This window comes from Atractosteus spatula, chromosome 16, assembly GCF_055471065.1.
Source record: "Atractosteus spatula isolate fAtrSpa1 chromosome 16, fAtrSpa1.hap1, whole genome shotgun sequence".
In the NCBI taxonomy this organism is placed as follows: domain Eukaryota; kingdom Metazoa; phylum Chordata; class Actinopteri; order Semionotiformes; family Lepisosteidae; genus Atractosteus; species Atractosteus spatula.
This window is the reverse complement of record NC_142721.1, coordinates 10,905,962-10,925,232: the sequence shown is the minus strand read 5'-3', so window position 1 is coordinate 10,925,232 and position 19,271 is coordinate 10,905,962. Positions and strand designations below refer to the sequence as shown.

General features: G+C 40.2%; 1 protein-coding gene across 1 annotated transcript in view; it reads left to right on the top strand.

The window, feature by feature from the left end:
• Nucleotides 1-19,271, top strand: part of lrp4 (low density lipoprotein receptor-related protein 4) — a 95,300-nt gene that overhangs the window by 65,715 nt on the left and 10,314 nt on the right. The window contains exons 6-27 of the mRNA XM_088934941.1: nt 1,963-2,091; nt 3,863-3,982; nt 4,097-4,222; nt 4,439-4,564; nt 5,059-5,193; nt 6,044-6,169; nt 6,472-6,702; nt 7,731-7,887; nt 8,684-8,901; nt 11,504-11,680; nt 12,535-12,660; nt 13,249-13,457; nt 13,912-13,993; nt 14,386-14,491; nt 14,786-14,987; nt 15,418-15,607; nt 16,230-16,361; nt 16,848-16,988; nt 17,233-17,319; nt 17,634-17,805; nt 17,912-18,074; nt 18,405-18,630. Of these exons, the coding sequence (XP_088791067.1) occupies nt 1,963-2,091; nt 3,863-3,982; nt 4,097-4,222; nt 4,439-4,564; nt 5,059-5,193; nt 6,044-6,169; nt 6,472-6,702; nt 7,731-7,887; nt 8,684-8,901; nt 11,504-11,680; nt 12,535-12,660; nt 13,249-13,457; nt 13,912-13,993; nt 14,386-14,491; nt 14,786-14,987; nt 15,418-15,607; nt 16,230-16,361; nt 16,848-16,988; nt 17,233-17,319; nt 17,634-17,805; nt 17,912-18,074; nt 18,405-18,630 (3,381 nt within the window). The remainder of the gene's footprint in view (nt 1-1,962; nt 2,092-3,862; nt 3,983-4,096; nt 4,223-4,438; nt 4,565-5,058; nt 5,194-6,043; nt 6,170-6,471; nt 6,703-7,730; nt 7,888-8,683; nt 8,902-11,503; nt 11,681-12,534; nt 12,661-13,248; nt 13,458-13,911; nt 13,994-14,385; nt 14,492-14,785; nt 14,988-15,417; nt 15,608-16,229; nt 16,362-16,847; nt 16,989-17,232; nt 17,320-17,633; nt 17,806-17,911; nt 18,075-18,404; nt 18,631-19,271) is intronic.

Below are 19,271 nucleotides of genomic sequence, written 5' to 3'. Positions count from 1 at the left end.
TCTTGGACCAGTTGACACTAGTGGAAGAAAATTCCATCAGTCATCCATCAAAGTGCGTTGCATGAAGTATTTGTCATGTCATAGCAGGTTTCTGGGGCTTTTTAAATGAAATTTCAAAAATTTGATTTGAAGTTACCTACAGATAAAGGCCCAACATCACTCTTAAAGCAAATCACAGAACTACAAGCTGAGCAATATCCTACATTCCAGCGGGCACACGTGTGTACAATAAATAAATAAACAGTAGATCAGTTTGACTTTTTGTTGGCTCTTATTGGGGGAAAATAAGAGTAAGTGCTGACTTCTAAGACTGGCAGACTTATTCTTCAAAAAGACCTCTCTAGAGGACTTCAAAGACAAGCCGAAACAGCTCCATGCTGTCAGCTGGCTAAGGGCAGGCCTTTCATCTCTACAGATAAAGGCCCTGTCTGCAGATAATGAGTATTGGCAGGGAGCTTTGCAATTGAAAGCTCAGTGCTCATCACTTGAGGGAATTGTTACGATTCTCTATTTGTGTCCATATTTTGAGCAGAAACATGCTAGCATGGGTATTTGAAGAAGGAAGAGGCTGGTGGGTGGTTGTATTGGTAGGAGGTGAGATGACAAATCCCTGCCAATATCATTCTTCGGAGACTGTTTGTTTAGAAGAGTTAGGAAATGGGGTAACAGGAAGGTGATTGCATGTTTAAGAAGCGGTGGTTATCTGGAAGTGTCCGATTTTGTTATTTTCCTTTTTTATAATGAATATTCGGATGCAATTTAGTTACCTGTATTTTGGTTTAACAGTAAGCACTGATCCCCAGATGTGCTCATCAAAACTTGTAGTAACACCGGCCATAAAACAGCATTGTTTGATCTGTAGAAGAGCAATTAGCAAAACCTGTTATTAAACCAGAGGAGCTTGGAACATGCGGTTGTTCAGTCACCTGTTTTGTTTAATTCAGCCTCATGAATATGTACGGATAACCTATATGGATTTATGGTCATACTTGCTAATGCACTACATCATCGTGCTATAAGCTGTGGTAGTTTGAAATGAATAGGTAGAACTTCAAAGGAGAAGAACCACAGCCTGTATGTTGATCCCTCCTTTGTCACTGTTAAGGGTGTGTGCATTACTGCAAGTTATGAACTTCTATAGATACATTTACCATTCACTGATTCCCCCCCCCCCTTTGAAAACATGAGTGAAAAGCACTTGTGCATAAAAGATAAATATTCTATTTCAAAGCAGTGCTTTTCAAAGAGTTAAAAGAGAGAAAAGGATAAAAAGCGACTTTGTACAGTACAGGTGGTTTTCTTGGTGATACAAGTTTTTTTTCAGGGCCATGGTTGATCGTATGTTAATAGAAATGAATTCTGTGTACATCTGTAAAGACCAGCTGTTGTCACTAAAAAAGCTATTTCAAACAAAACACTTTTCAAAGTTAGCTTTTTTTGTTTTAACATTCGTTTTTAGATGAAGGAGTTGTCTGAGTCAAGGGTGAAATTTTAACTTTTTTGTACAGGAATTACAAATAAATGTAATATTGGCATCTACAGCACAACATTTATTTTGTGGTGCTCACAGTTTTGTAGTAGTTCTGTAGTTTTTGCTTAAAGAAAATCGTCTGTATGGTATTAAGGTTTGTGGTCAGTAACCTTACATCATGTTCTCTATGAAGTTTGTAATGCTCTGTGACTTAAAACTTTTTATGATAATTTAGTTATTAACAGATCTTAATTTGACAGCAAAAGTTAACAGCCAAAGACTGCCTTTTGAAATGTTGCCCTTTTACTTTTCAACATTTTTAAGGCTTAGTTAAACATGAGAATTTGTATTGTTACATGTGCCATGTACTTTTATTGTGTTTTAAATGTTTGATTTGTGATGCAGTTTTTTTTTTATTTTTAATGAAAAATCTTTAAAATGGTAACTATGCATAATTGTTTTTTTTCCCCCCCATCAACTATTCTGCTCAGCCTCTGATGTTCTCACTGCAACGTGCAGCGTGGAGGAGTTTCAGTGCGCCTATGGACGGTGCATCTTGGACATCTATCACTGTGATGGCGACGATGACTGTGGGGACTGGTCTGATGAGTCTGACTGCTGTAAGAGCCTATTCTGAGGACATTCTATAAATCCCAGCATCGAGCACACTGTGTATAGTACACTGATTAGAGGCTCTTTTGACAGCAGAACAGTTTTAGGAACAAGTTACTTCAAAATACGTTATTACAAAGCTTGCAGCTCAGTGCAAGAAATCACTTGCCAGATCAGCTGCTTGTTTTATGTCTGTGGCTTTGTACATGTTTGTGTTAACACTAGAAACCTCAATCCTGCACATTTGAAAAGTAGTGATATCCCGTGTGCAACACAGTAAGGCCACCCAGGAATGTTGCTTTACTCCTAGAAGTACTGTTTGACTTGACTTCTAGAGTGGAGAATCTGGACACTGTCCAGATACTCCATCTCCTAGTCAGCCCTGACAACCCTTCTCTCACCTCCTGTCTACAACCCCAACACTCTTAGGTCAAATTCCAATTCTGGACTAGTTGAACATGCAGCTGCACAAACTGACAGAATTACAGTGTTAGTACGACCCATTGGAACAGGCCGGTAGTTAACACAAATGAAATCTTGTGGTGATCCTTCAAATATGTGGATTGCAATATAGTTATAATATCCCTGTAAAAGCTATTATCTAATAGCTACACTTAAGTTAATTTTCATGGCATCTCATTTGTCCAGTAGTATAAAATGCACAACCAACAGAGACTGTGTCCACTATGTCTAAAAATAGTGTATGCAATTGTGAGTATCTACAGGCATAGTCATTTAATTATGATATGTTTTCTTATATAATGTCTAAATGTATGTATGCTATTTATGTTAAGTATGTACAGGTGGTGTTTTCTGAGAAAAGCCCGTTTAATTGGCCATAGTGTATAACACAAAAATCACAAAAAGTGAGTGGGTTTCCTGTCTGCACTGTTCAATTTGATGTCATTGAGCATTTGTGCAATTTATATCAAATTTAAAGACAATACTAACATGGACGTTTATTTAGCAATTAGTTTTAAAATGACTTTAAATTGTACCCTAAATTTACTTTAAAATGTCTTTCTAAAATACTTTGGATGGCATGAAGGCTTGGGATTTGTTTTATTATATGACCTGTTTTGACATGAGTCCGGTATCCTGTGTTTTAACAATGGCATTGCCGTGTCTTAAAATTATTTAAGAATAAGTTTCTCTGCATTCGCTAACAATAGTAAATGTAGAACAAATAATTATTCAGCTTTCAAGTGTACTGTAGGAGCATCAAGGATTATATTGTGATTTCTGCTCCAACAATTGTCCCTAGCTTGAGAAAAACTAATTTTAATCCTCCCACAATTTTTTTTAATTATCTTTGGTTGTGTGGAGTAAGATATTTTACATTTTTGAGAAATTTGAATCGACTTCAAAGAAAAAAAAGCCCGAACAATGTGGCAAATTCACATTCCACTACAGAGGATACATCTTCAAATAGAATTCCTTGGCTTTGACTCTCTGTTGAAGATCCATCAAGGGTGCTTTGTTTGATCATACAAAGTTATACTTGGTGCAATCCTGAGCTTCTTGTTTTGTTCTTTGCGCTATGCGTCGATATGATATTCTTGCTCTAGGCGGATATGGTTGTGCCCAAGCACGCGGCAGAGGGGTCAATGCTCTTAAAAAAATCCCCAAAATATATTGAAGAATAATGCCGGTTTTTTGTTTCCAGGTTTCAGCCTCGAGGCTGAAATTGTCATTGTCAAGTCAGATGTTGGTAAAATGGAAGTTGCAGGCGGATCACGCTTAGGCCCGTTCACAGGTGGTGGTGTTCTTCCTTTCCAGCCTCACACCAGCCCTGCCGGTCCGTGGAGTTCATGTGCAGCAGTGGGATGTGTATCAACGCCGGCTGGAGGTGCGACGGCGAGTTTGATTGTGACGACCAGTCCGATGAGAAGAACTGCTGTAAGTAAGCCTCCCTTTTGGGGTTTGCCTTTTCCCCTCGGAAAACGGTAACCCGAATAGGACCGGCCGGGGTTCCCCACAGCTGTATCTCCTCACCTCTGCTCCGCTTTCCAGCGGTCTCCATGTGCACTGCCGACCAGTTCCGCTGCAAGTCGGGGCGCTGCGTGCGGTTGCTGTGGAGATGCGACGGGGAAGATGACTGTCTGGATAACAGCGATGAAGAGGGCTGTGAAAATACTGGTAACTTCAGTGTTCTTCAGCACAGGTCAACCTTAAAATCAAGCAAAGATGTTAAAAAAAATTAAAGGGTTAATATTGGTCACTTAAACTTAAACGTGGGCCAAACTTTAGGTAAACCTACAAAGGTGGGTTTCTCTTAGCATTACATTTGAGGACTCCGTGTGAGGCCTTTCCTAACCTTTCCTTGTACAAATATGTTCCATTTTTCCCTTTCAGACTCTCCTCCGTGTGCCCCGGACCAGTTTCTGTGTGGGAATGGACGCTGTATTGGTCAGAGGAAGGTGTGCAATGAGGTCAGCGACTGTGGGGACGGCACCGATGAGGGGCCCTACCAAAACTGCCGTGAGTGCTGTGCCGCAGGGTTAAATATTCAAGGACGAAGATCATTTTAGCGTGGCAGAGCCTTTTTGTTACATTTAGCTGCTCAGCATGAAATCTTTTTTTAACAAACACTCCTTATTATTGGTATAATTGAGAATGTTCAAGTCCATTTGAGCAGGAATTGGGATTTATAAATTGTATCCACTTCCCCTCCCCTGGTTACCCTTTTCTTCAAAATGTCCAGCGTTTTTGTTCTATTTTGTCTCTCAAAAGACTACTGTTTTTGTGATAAAAGTTTGAGTTGGCAGGACTGGTGGAAAAGAAACTGTCTGCACTCTCTGCAGTTCTGTTCAGTTTCTAAAATCATATTAAAAAATATTTTAAACTTGGATTCTGATGGTCTTTTCAAGCCCATTCAAATAAAGCACACTTTCAAAGTGTTAAGAAGAGTTGAGGGTTGAGTCTGCTGTGGGTGACCTTGTTTGCGGTATTTGTCCTGTTCCCCCCCCCCCCAGGTCCGAGGTCTAGCGAAGGTAGCTGCAATCTGAACAATGGCGGCTGTTCTCAGAAGTGCCATATGGTTCGAGGATTGGTGCAGTGCACTTGTCACACTGGGTACAGGCTGATGGATGATGGAAGGTCATGTCAAGGTAACGGATCCTTAGTATATCCACTGCCGCAGTTTAATTAGTGTGCTGATGTTAATTGATTTAAATTCAAATTTTCTGCAGCCTAATCTGACTCGGCATCTTTACACTTCAAAAATCACGGTGAACAAGTATTTCTGTTGATAAGTTTTAAATTTGGTGTCCCTGAAATATTCCCAGAATGCTACAGACCACTTCTGCTCTCTGGTTTAAAAAGCTTCACACTCACTTTGACAGCAGCTAAAACATTTGTCAAAATGTCAGAGAGTTTAGACTTTACATTTTTTTATGCTTAGTGATTCAGTCAGACTTGAAGCACATGTTTTTCAGAGTGCTGTCACCCTAGATTGCACATTTCAGTTTCCAGACAACTCAAGGAATCGCTGGTGACATGTGAACATTTTTCATACCCTTTGCTAGTTTCCTTTCAGATTAATGGCTTTTTTGGAGTACATTTTTACCAGCAGAAGGTTGATTTGCTGAGTAGCTTAAGAAGGGAAAAATTCCAGATGCTTCTGAAAAAGTAATTTGATGTCACTGTATTGGGGATAAACAAAAAAATGGATAGCTGTCTTTGACAGTACAGGACCTTAATTTAACGGATAGTCTTAATTGACACAATGAAAGAAGACAAAGGCAGAGTTTTATGCAAATATCCTATTTAATTTTTATTTGTTGCAGTTTTTTACCTCATGAGCCATTGTTCCTATTTTTGATGAACCGAAAAGGTATTCAGCTGTGATGTCAATACACAAATGGGACCACTTGCGAAACCCCAGTTCTGTCCTGCTCTGTGGCGGAATGCTAAAAGAATAACCTCTGAATCTCCTATCGTTCTCTCCCTACATTGAAGATGTGGATGAATGTGCAGAGGAAGGCTACTGCAGTCAGGGCTGTACCAACTCTGAGGGAGGCTTCCAGTGCTGGTGTGTGCAGGGCTATGAGCTCAGGCCTGATAAACGCAGCTGCAAAGCCTTAGGTAAATGTTTGGTTTAAAAGACTCATTTAATAAATTGAATATTGAATGTTTTGTATTTGTGTTTATCCCTCGACCTATGATTAATTTTGTCTTAATGTAGACTTGGGAGGAGGTGTTAAGTGTTTTTTTTTCCCTCTTCCTCGTAAGTGCTAGCAGGGTTAGAATTTTCTTTTCAACTTTCACACTAGAAGTTTATTGAATTTGAAGTTGTTTAAAGAGATGGAAACAATTTCTTTTGGCTTCAACTTTGACATAGTTAAAGGCAATGTATCTTTAGAAGTTTGCGTCTTTTTTCCCTGCAGGGCCAGAACCCGTTCTTCTGTTCGCCAACAGGATTGACATTCGTCAAGTGCTCCCCCATCGATCTGAATACACTCTGCTCCTCAACAACCTTGAGAACGCCATTGCACTCGACTTCCACCACAGCAGAGAGCTGGTTTTCTGGTCAGATGTGACACTGGACAGGATCATGAAGGCCAACCTTAATGGGAGCAATGTGGAGGAGGTGGTGTCCACAGGCCTGGAGAGTCCAGGTAGGCTGTGGCAGAAAAAACAGTGTCAGATTAGGGTTAATTATTTAAATTTCCTTGATTGAACCAGGTCTTAAATCATAATTAAGCTTTTGCAAACATAACCACTGAAAATATTGTGGAAAATGGATCTGGTAGGTACAGAAGAAATTCACTTTTCATTGATTTTTGTTAGCGAGTTTTGTACTTAAAAGCAAAATACAGGCAGGAAAATCTGTAAAGAAATTACAGGAACACATTCAAAGCATTTGTAATGCTATAAGGTTAAAGAATATGTTCAGATGGTTATTTTTCTGTCTTTTACAGTAGGGTATGTAGTCTAGTTTAATTAGATCTGTTAGTCTGCATTATCCAAATGCATTGAACAGTGCATTTAACTTTTTTTTTACCAGTGTTACAAAATTAAATTTTCCTACATAATTGTTCATGCTCTGGTCTTAGTAAAGCAAAATACCTGTACTATAGTTACAAACATTGTAATATGCATACATAAAAAATAAAAATAAGTTAAAATACAATAACTGTCATGGAATCTTAGAAAATGAAGTGCATAAAGGAATCTAAATTTAATTTTTAAAATTGATCTTGGTGGGTTTATTTGACCCTCTGAGAGAGACTTTTGCATTCTATCCTGTTGTGATAAATGTTTGCAGCCCTTTAGCTCTGCAAAAGGGTAATCCTTCATTTTCTAACATGGATGTAAGCTTCTCTGACTTTGACAAGGTTGTAAGAAATTGGTGTTGATGGAAAAGTAACTTAAGAAGATAAAAGGCTTTAGTTTTATCATGCATAGTGTCTGGTGAAGTCAGAAGGTCCAACATTTGCAGAATCGACTTAGTTGTTTTCCTTCTTCTATAGAATTATCACTGTTGACTCTGATACTGTTGACAGATTACAAAGGCATACAAGCTGAAGAATTGACAGCAGGAGGTTACTGAGGGTGCATGTAATTTAGGGTCTATTTTTATGGTGCTCCAAGAGAGAATGACAGTAATGGGGGAAAAAACAGGATTTGCAATGTGTTCCCTTAGGCGGTCTGGCCATTGACTGGATCCATGACAAGTTGTACTGGACAGACTCTGGCACATCGAGGATTGAGGTGGCCAACTTGGACGGAACCCACAGAAAGGTTCTGCTTTGGCGAAACATGGAGAAGCCCAGAGCAATAGCTCTGCACCCAATGGAGGGGTAAGACTGCATGGCAGAACCTTGAGTGGGTGTAAGGCCATATGTGCTTCACTAAGGGAAACAAGCCTCAGACATCAAGATGTTTGGCTTTTTCTTTAACTTTTTTCCCCTTTCACGTTGCCTACTGTGTAACTCGAATGGTTTCCACTTCAGGTTACTTTAATATTTCCTCCCTTGTGATGTTCTTATTTTTAACCTTCTTTAACTCATTTCCCTAGTCTTAAGTGCGTCACCAGACAATGAAGTGATTTTTTGTTTTCTGCTTGGTGCAAGAAGCAATCACTCATTTTCCCTCCTGAGCTGAATAAACACCCTGTGCTCTCATCCTGTCTTTACCAGAGCTTTGTACCTCTAGTTCTGGTCATCCCTTTGTCTAGACTCCTTTCTCTTCCTTCAGGTCTGTTGTCCAACATCATTCAGATCTCTCCTTAGTGTGTATATCTCTCTCCCTTCGTCCCAGACGCCTATAGTCAACACTGGCCTGCCCACATGTACCAGTTGCTTTCCCTGACAGCCTTGTTAAAAAAGCCCCTGCTGTCTTGATGAATCAGACGGATCACCTTGTCTGGTCACACTACCAATCTTTCAGTTGTCTCTAGAAAATACAGTGACAGACTTGCTTTCTAGATCTGCACTGACTGTCTACTTTGCACCATAATTTTATTTTTGCAGGCATAATTAAAAAGTACAATTTTTTATATTTGCTAAGCCGAGTTAAAACCAAACTGGTACATCACCTACATAGGAACGGTTGAATGTGTGTAGAAAATAAGCTGTTGGATTGAAATGTTTGTAGGAAGATTTACTGGACGGACTGGGGTAACACTCCCCGGATAGAGTACGCCAACATGGACGGCTCCAATCGCCGGGTCATTGCCGACACCCATCTCTTCTGGCCCAACGGCCTCACCATAGACTATGCTGGCCACAGGATGTACTGGGTGGATGCGAAGCATCATGTGATTGAACGAGCAGACTTGGATGGGAAGAACAGAAAAGCCGTTATCAGCCAAGGTAAGAACAGCTATAAAGGGCTTTTCAGCAGAATTTTCGGGACGGTTCGGCAGCTACTGTGACATCCCCTTCAGGTCATACTTTTCCTGCAAGTGAACATTTTTTTTAAAGAAAGCCGCTTGCAAGTTTAATTTCCGCCAATGCGTTTGACTGTATGCTGGCACAGGTTGTTGAATATATGCCAAAACCTTGTGCAGAAATGTTTTTTTGCCTCCTTGTTTAAGTGGCAGTTTGTAGCAGGCTGATAACGTGTCCCAAAGCTGTAGTTGATTTCAGTTAACTCATACCTACAGCAAAAATATGACATCTTAAATGTTAACTTTGAATTTGTTACATGAAGTATTCAATTGAAAAATCCAAGTATTAAAGGTGTCGTTTCCAAGTATTTCTGTATCTTTTTATTGGATTTTCTGCTCTTTTTGTTTTGCTGCACATTCTTCTTCTCACTTGGTCACTGATGAGTCATAATTCATATTTTGTCAATTTTCTTTGTCTGTTGTAAATATGCTTGTAAATGTTTTTAGATGGCTTACACGGCAACACCATTTTGTTAAAACCATTTGATTTTGTTTTCTTCTGAGTGTGTACACTAACAAACAAAACTACTGTGTTTGATTTCTGATTTCTGTATATATGAGAAAACATAATAAATGAAGTATTGAAAGGAATGAAAACTAAAACGTGAATCAAAGGACACAAGTGGAAACAATGTGAAAGTGCATTTCAAACTGACAGCTGGAGGCACTTCTTAACTTTTGGAGTTACCTGTAAGAATTTGGGATTATGAAACAAGGTATCCAACCATGTCGTTGAAATCAGTCCCTGATTTCTTTCAAGAAACAACTGAATGAGATTATGTGATCAGTTAACTTCTAACTACCAAATGGGCTAGATGACCCAAATAAGCTGCCTCCTTTATACCTGTTCTTATGATCTTAATTAGCAATCTCTTGCCCCTTCTTAATTGGGAATCTGTTTGCCCAATTCCTTATGCATTTATGTTTAGAATCATGATTAACATGAGTAAATGTACTTATTACTCATCTGATGGACTAACATGTATAACAAGCCTGAAATGTAGCCCTGATTAAAGGTTAATAATGTATATTATTTGTAGCATACAAATATCATAATAATCATAGTGCTCATTGATAAGATTTCAACTAGGGTGAACTAGGTTTGGTGCTGCATATATCAGTGAAATGCATGAGCCTGGCACAGTGCTAAACAGTAGATTGACTGGTGTTTTTTTTTTTTCACTGCACAGTTCATTTCAAGGCCAACCTCACAATGTCAAAAAAATGGTTTGCTGTTAGATCTCATTTCAAAGTGGGATTGCCTCTCGCTTCTTGTGCTGTCTTATTCACTCCACAATGTGCTCGTAAATTCCAAAGCCGGAATTCCAAAGAATATAAAAAAAGACCAGCTGAAAGTTGCTGAATAAAGGGGATCTCTTAATGATGTGTATTATGTGGTATAAGAGCCTGTAATGATGTGTTCCTCTGAGGACTGGTTCTCACTCAAGCCTGCTGTTTGCTTAGACAACAGATTGTACAAGTCAGATGTGTGTGTTCAGCATTTGCCCGTGACTGTAGCTGGAGGCCTGCCAGCCTGCGTCTTTGATGCGGGAGTGGCCGGGCTCTCTGAGGGGCCGCCGAGCGGAACGCCCCGCGCCCGCGTGCAGACAGACAGACAGCGCGCACCTGCACCTGCGACACCAGCGGGGACCCCCGTCCCCGGCAGCTGCTGCTCCAGCTGTCGCAGGCCTGCGTGTGCGTGGCTGTCCTGCCGCGGGGCAGGCGGGCAGGCGGGCGGGCAGGGAGAGGAGCACCGGCAGCACCTACTCCTGCATCACTGCCACTTTGACAAGATCGGGAAAACATCCCCCCATTTTTTACTGTCACCTGGTGCAAGGGCAGCGATGCATGGATTGTGGTTTTGTTTAGAAAACAAAATTAAGGCATTTTAAAAAGGTCTTTTCTAAACAATAGCAACGTGAGTGCCACAGAGCTGATTGAAAGCTCTGTATATATTCTGTGCTTGAAAAGAAATTCCAGTTATAAGGGAGGTAGGCGGTTCTCAATTTAGGGTTAAATTACCAAACTTTAGTAAGATGGGTAATGGTCATGCTTGTGTTTATTCATATTTATCTGTTCATCTAGTTGCTGTGTTAAGATTCAAGTCTAAATAAAGGCAGTTTTCTTAAAAATTGTGGAGGAGGAGGCTGGATTTTTTCCAAATTCACACTTGGCCTGAAACCTCTGCTACTATAAATCCATTGAGTTTCCCTCCTAAGGAAAGTCCAGATAATTAGAACCAGACTAATTCAGTGCAGGTCCTCGAAAGCTGAAACATAGTGTAGTGACACGGAATCTTCTGTGAGAGCATTGTGTCTGAAACATTTTCAGCCGTACTTACTCTTTGCAGCAACATGTATTTTCCAATTATCATGCTGTAATTAATTTAAAAAAAGACTTCATGATATATTTTACAGATAATACAGCCATATTTGTTTCACAGGTTACTTGTGTGAAAAGCAAATTAAAACTACAGCTTCACATGCTAAGCCTCTGTGACATGTTTTATCATTTTCCTTTTTCAGGTTTGCCACATCCCTTTGCCATTACAGTGTTTGAAGATAGCCTGTACTGGACAGACTGGCACACCAAAAGTATTAACAGTGCTAACAAGTTCACCGGAAAGAACCAGGAGATAATCCGCAACAAACTGCACTTCCCCATGGATATCCACACGCTGCATCCCCAGAGACAGCCAGCAGGTAGATAGATCCATTAAGAACAGACAACCGTGGACAGAGAGTTCATGTTTGGGGAAAGATGGTCAGAAGCAGTCACGCGCGCATCATTCCTGAGAGATGTAGGCTTTGCGTCTGTCGTCATGGCCCGGTCTCATCTTTGAACCAGGTTTGAGCAAAGCAATTTCTGAAGGAGTTAAGGCTGATTGACAGAAAGGGTCCTTCTGGCTGTCTAAGCTCGTCCTTGAACGCGTATTTTAAGCAGCACGAGTTAACTTGCCTTCAGTTTTTCAGCAGGTTTTAGTGGAGTGGTTACTTCACAAGAGAAGCTGCAGGACATGATGAGGGAAGCTTAGAAGCAATTTAAAACTGATCAACAACAACAAATAACTAAAATAATTCTGTGTAACCATTCCTTTACGTGAAGCATTTCTTAAATATTTAATGCTTCTTGTCACATAAATGCTTCATTCACATTTATTGAATAATAATTGCTCAGGAGACTAATTTCATGGAAATTGCACATACGTATGGGGAAAAAAGGTCATTGTATACAATTTGCATTTCTCAGATTTAACCTCAAGCATTCTGCCAAAACTTATTTTACACATATTGAACACATTTCTAGTTGGTTCCACGCTGACTTGTTGTTTTGGAAGCTTTTCCCAGTTTAAATAAAAGTGGTTTGATGCATGAAATATACAGTACAGCTTCTTTTACAATATTTATAAAGAGAATTTGTCTATTAAAGCAAAGAAATGTGTTTGTTTCCTGGCAATACGCACAGTGGTATTAAGTGTTTTTTCTCTTCTTTATACCATAAAAAACTTAAAGTAACCCTTTTTTGCCTGAGAGACTCTGTTCTGTTTTTCTTACAGGTGGTAGAAATCGGTGTGGAAACAATAATGGAGGCTGTAGCCATCTTTGTCTGCCCAGCAACAAAACACACACTTGTGCTTGCCCCACTGGCTTTAAGAAGATAGATAACTTCAACTGCGCAGAAAGTGAGTATACCATTGAAAATTTCTACAAATTAATATCTGTCCTCTTCCGGATTTTATACTGGGAGGGAAATCCTCAAAGCCATTTATTCCGGTGTCTTCAGTACCATTGTTTTTCTTAAAGAACAGTTTAATTTCCAGTTTAAATTTCTTGAATTGTTTATTCTTGATAGCTGCTTTTGTTGATGTGCAAAAATATACCATCTTTATTTGTTAATGAAAATCTAACCTGCGTACGTTTGAGGCACTTGAGCTTTCATTGATAGAAAATTGGGGGGAAAAAAGGACAGAATTGTTTTTGATGTCTTGTAGAAATAGGATGGCTTTTCCCCACTTGTTATTGAGACCAGCAGATCTAGACTAGTAGATTGTGCTACGAATGTGGAATACAGTGAGTCATTTGAAGATAGAAGCGATAAGGAATAACGAAAAGTAAGAAACCTTGTCTTGCGATGCGGGTTTGTTTATCTTCCTGGAACCCAACAAACATACCTGCCATTTTTTGTTAAATTGGGTGAGACTGGAGTTTTTTTGTGTCTGATTCTCTGTTAAACATAGAAGAATGACAAGAGACCTTTGGTCTTTGATCAGGTCTTGACAAGTTCCTGCTTTTTGCCCGAAGGACGGACATCCGTCGGATCAGCTTCGACACCGAGGATAAGTCCAATGACGTCATCCCTCTTGCTGACGTACGCAATGCGGTGGCCCTGGACTGGGACTCTGGGGAGGAGTACATCTACTGGACCGATGTCACCACCGACTCCATTAACAGAGCCAAGTGGGATGGATCCAAACAAGAGGTCAGTTGTTTCCTGTGGGATAGTAGCCTTGCTTCTAATTTAGACTGCAAAACCCACTGCAATTTCACCAAGGCATGCATTGATTTTAATTTTAAACCCTTTGTCCTTTTCTTTTAATTGCACAGCAGTGTTCAGGCCTTAACAACACCATCTGCATTTCCCTATGCACACCTACCTAAAACTAAATACTCGATTGATCCTTTTTAAAAGATTGAATTATTTTGTATGATAGCACCATCTACTGGATAACTGTTCTGTTTGCAGAAAATGAAAGTCTTCAAAAGCAAGAAGACATGGTTATAGGTCAAAAGTGTAGGTCTTTGATATAGTTTTTGTCTGTTGACAGTACTACTGTACATAGCGGTTCAGCACATTGTACAGTATAAGTTTAGTTATACCAGTCACCATCTTTTATCTCTGACTTGTTCTTGCCTCACTTTTGGTTTGCCCACAGGTTGTTGTGGACACCAGTCTGGAAAGCCCTGCAGGCCTTGCAATTGATTGGGTGACCAACAAACTGTACTGGACAGATGCAGGTAAGAGAACACATTCCTGTGTCAAATCTGAGAGCTGATGGATCACTTGTCTGGTATTTAAGTAGTTCTGCTCTTTAACTGGAGTATCCATCCATCCATTTTGTAACTACTTCATTCAGTACTGTGCCATGGGGATCAGTCCATTGCAGAGCACAAACTCACACCAGGGCCAATTTTCCCAGAGGCCAATTAACCTGTTAGTTGGTCTTTGAATATGATAGGTGAACAGGAGTACCCAGAGGAAACCCGTGCGAACACAGGGGTCCGTAGTACCATGGATTATGATGTAAAATCTTAATCCTTTTTGTTGAACCGGAAAAAAGGAGTGGTTATATGGATGTCTTGTTTTCCTGTTGAGTTGTTATTTCACCCTGTTCCTCTGGTCTTTCCAGGTACTGACAGGATCGAAGTGTCTAATGCTGATGGTAGCATGAGGACTGTGCTAATCTGGGAGAACCTGGACAGGCCCAGGGACATTGTGGTGGATCCCATAGGGGGGTAAGCGGCTTTTTAGAAAAATATCGTCGCTATTAAACAGATCTGCAGTTTCATCCCCAATGTTGTAGTGAACTACAGTAAACTGAAAAATTTTTCTTTTGGACTTTTTTTTAAAATAGGGAACAAAAAAAGCTTTATAAATCACCACAGACGTTTGCTAGAGAAGTGTTCCTACTTAAAAACTGAAACGGCTTTCATTTCAACTGCATTAAACCCATATGGATGTAGTGTGAAGTATGAATTCTGTTTTTCCCTTGTGGTGGAAAGGGTTAACTGCTGTTGCCTTTGTATCAGGTACATGTACTGGACCGACTGGGGAGCAAACCCGAAGATTGAACGGGCTGGAATGGATGCCTCAAACCGTATAGTGATCATCTCCTCCAACCTCACCTGGCCCAATGGATTGGCCATTGACTACGAGACAGAGAGGCTCTACTGGGCAGATGCGGGCATGAAAACGATTGAATATGGCAACTTAGATGGCACGGACAGGAAGGTAGAGGAAATGCACTTTTTTTTTAAATGTTAGTAAATGTTTTGTACATATGGCAGAATGTCTTTGTAACAGAACTTTGGATTGTTTTTGGAGATGGAGAAATGGCTATACATTTTGAGAGACAATGAAGTCCTCCCAGTGAAACTTGAAAATAAACCCAACGTTTGCTTTACATCTCTTAGTACCCTTTCATTTCTTAGTCTATTTTTAATTTGATATCTTTTTCTGACACTCGGTTGATAACCGGAATCACTGCTGTTAGAGCCATGCCTACATGAACCACTTACCCCAGTGCTTCATAAAGCAATTGACATTTGTCAGAATTAAAACTCAGTTTCTGTTGTGTTACCTGGTTTTAAAGATGTCATCTTAGGCATATTTTTCTTTTTAAATGCACCACTTTTCTGGTTCTTTCTGATTGGGTTTGAAGGTGCTGATCGGAAGCCAGCTGCCTCACCCCTTCGGCCTTACTCTTCATGAGGACAAAATCTACTGGACAGACTGGCAATCCAAAAGCATCCAGAGTGCGAACAAACACACAGGCCAGGGCCGCATCACGCTGACAGAGAGCTTAGAGAACCTCATGGACATTCACATGTTTCATCGCCATCGAGCCCCAGGTAGACAAACCCCTTGGGCCTTTAACCTTACAGTGTTCCTCTTCTCTATGTTGAATGCTTTCACGAGAGGTTATAGAGTAGCAGCATGGTGGTCAGCACTAGTACCTCACAGCTTCAGGTTCTGGGATTTAGTTCCAACAGGATGCTCTTATATGTGTGAAGTTTACATGTTCTCCCCGTACTTGTGTGAGTTTATGCTGGGTGCTGTGGTTTTCTCCCACCACCTAAAGACTTGCAGGTTAGGTTTGATGTATTACTGTAGGTTAGGCCTTTCAAGTTATTTTTTTTTTACTTGGACAGAGAATTTAGTGAGAAGCTTTGAAGGAATAACGCATAACACAAAATAGATGATTCTAGGAAACTGGAACCAACTGAGTGGGCTTAATGGTCTCTCATTTGTCATCTTTTTCATTCTCTGATTTTAATAATTAAATTAGGGTGTTCCCTATGTATTTGGATTTTGTTCATTTAGTAAAACTCAAATTGATTCTGACAATTGACTTAAGTTAATTAAGATGAGATTTACAAAATACAATGAAATGTGGGGTTGCATTCCTCAAAAACTGAAAGGGAAGACAGATATACAGTACATAACCATTTCCTTTGAACTTTGGTTTTTCAGTTCATACGGCATGCAGAGTGAATAATGGAGGCTGTAGCCATCTCTGTCTTTTGGCTCCTTTGCCTAAGGGATCAAGCTGTGCCTGTCCTACAGGAATAAATCTCCAGTTTGACGGAAAGACCTGCGCACAAGGTAGGCACCCATCTGAAACGGTAATGCGTCAGTGGCCCCACTGTGTCATACCCCTCTGACATCTCCTTCAGTAACAGGAGAAGCCTGCCTTTGAAATCTGAACCTTTCACTAGCATGAAAGGATTGATCAAGGAGTGGCTATAGAGAAGTCTTCTAGAGTCTCTCACATCAACAAATGATAAATTGTTTTAGCTTAAAGCTCTCATCTTACGCTGATACTTTTTACATTTTACATTCTTACATTACGAAGCTGTTGTCTTAAATTTGTCAGGTTTTGTCCTATCTTTGTCCTATCTTTCACCTAAATGCTGTGTAAGGAGATATGTTGCTCCCCTAAAGATGTTCCATTTTGAAATCAATGCATACTTTCTTGCCTTGACGTACTTTGTGTGTATAACTTCTAAATCTTAATTGTTTGTGAGGATTTACATTTGACAAGTTTCAGTGATGATCTGTGCATTTAATTCTGCCTCTTTTCTATTGAAGGTATGAACAGCTTCCTCATTTTTGCACGACGAACCGACATTCGTATGGTTTCCCTCGATATACCATACTTTGCCGACGTTGTACTTGCAATAAATGGATCTATGAAAAATACAATTGCCATCGGGGTGGATCCTAAAGAGGGTATGTATCAGAATGGCTGACTTGTGTCTGAAAAATGTATTTTTCTATTTTGTCTCTTATATGACTTCCAAAACCACCTTTGAAGGGATAAAGTGCATAACTCAAAATATGAAAGAGGATTCTGTACCCCCCTGCCCCTTATCCACTGTTATGAGCAATGCAGCAAATTAAACATGGAACAGGCATCTAAAAATAAGCATATGATTTATTTTTATGTATTTTCTCTTCCCCACTTCCTCTTCAGGCAAGGTTTACTGGTCTGATAGCACACTGAAAAAAGTCAGCAGGGCGAATCTGAATGGCACAGGGTATGAAGATATCATTTCAAGAGGTAAGAGATTTGTACTTTTTAATACCTTTTTAATGATCTATGAAGAAATTCTGCAGCCATTATTTTCAGGACGTGATCTAAAATCTACCAACCAATGGTCTTGTTAAAAGTTTGTTTTTAAATGATTGCAATTTTCAATATGTAAATCACAGGTCCATTTCAATTAGAACTAATGGAGTAAATGAAAACCAATGCAAATGGCTTAGTCATTGATTTATAGCTCTTTAACTCTGGACTGTATTAACCCTTGTTTGCACGTGTGCAGCATCCCAGAGGTATGTTCAAGAATGCCCACAAAGTAACGTGTCTTCCAGGATTAATGACTACAGACGGACTGGCAGTGGATGCTGTTGGCCGAAAGATTTATTGGACTGACACAGGCACTAACAGGATTGAAGTTGCCAATCTGGATGGATCAATGAGGAAAGTTCTTATCTGGCAAAACCTGGATAGCCCACGAGCTATCGCTCTTTACCACGAAATGGGGTAAATAGGCTCTTTTTTTTATTCTATGCATTGCATTCAAATTTTTGTGAAATCGATCTGCCCAGATGTTCATTTTCTGCTGAATCCTTATTCGCCGAACCTTCAGGTACATGTACTGGACGGACTGGGGAGAGCACGCCAAGCTGGAGCGCTCTGGAATGGACGGGTCAGAAAGGATGGTGCTCATCAGCAACAACCTCGGCTGGCCTAACGGGCTGGCTATAGACAAGGCTGGATCGCAGCTGCTCTGGGCCGACGCACATACAGAGGTCAGTGCCCTGCACAGCCAGCCAGATCGCATAACAAGAGCTGACCAACCCGTGCTAATACATGAAGTGAAAGACACTGCAAAATTAGATGAAACTGGACTTATTGTTCAGTTTGCGTACTATTAACTATATGCAAATCCTGTTTTTAGCAGAAATCTACAGCAACAATCTGGAAGTGTGACTATTTTTTATCTTGGATCCTTTGAAAGCCGTCCTATGAGATTTCTTGTACTGTTACATAACATTGCAGTTGTAATTCTTGTTAAGGTTTCTCATGTATAGGTGGCATTCCAATGGGTTTTTTTTTTGTTATTTTTATTCCTTTCTCAGCGCATTGAAGCAGCCGACCTGAATGGTGCCAATCGGCGGACGCTAGTGTCCCCAGTGCAGCATCCTTACGGGCTGACCCTGCTCGGTTCTCATATCTACTGGACTGACTGGCAGAGTCGCAGCATCCAGAGGGCTGACAAGACCACCGGAGGCAACAGCATCATGGTGCGGGGGAACCTGCCAGGCCTCATGGACATCCAGGCTGTGGACAGGGAGAAGCCACTGGGTTGGTAGATCGGCTCTGAAGCACTGCTGCACTCAGCTGGATGGGTTAATGCTGCCCTCTAGTGTCTGCATTCATTTAAGCACAAGTACTACCGCGTTGTGCAACAAGCCTTTGACCTCCTGTACCGAGGTTCTTCTCTCATGAAAAGCGTTTTAGAAACACTGCATTCACAGATTTCACAAGGAAGCATCTGAAAGCCTACAAAACATAAGAATTCTAAAAACCTCGTGTTCCTTTACAGCATAAGTGGAATTATGTAAAGTATAAATGCAGAATGTTAAATGTATTCTATGGTTTGAAGACTGATGTGGAAAATGAAGGTGTAGAAGGAGAGAAGTAATGAAGGCAATAATATGCACACAAATATTCACAACATTTCTAACCATAAGGTTCCTAACTTGACTGCTTTGCATGGATGAAAAGCTGGTCTAACGAGTCAAGTTCCTTCTGAATGTTTTCATACAGCACGAGTAGTTTGTCTATACATGAAGGCAATTTCTGACCCACAGGGGAAGGTAATATCAAAGGAGAGAAGACAAAAAAAAAGTTCTAGAGCTTTAAGGCTAGTGACAGCTAGATGTTTACTTTACATAGACAACCTATCCCTTTCAAAGCCTTATTTTATGATATTGTATATTCTC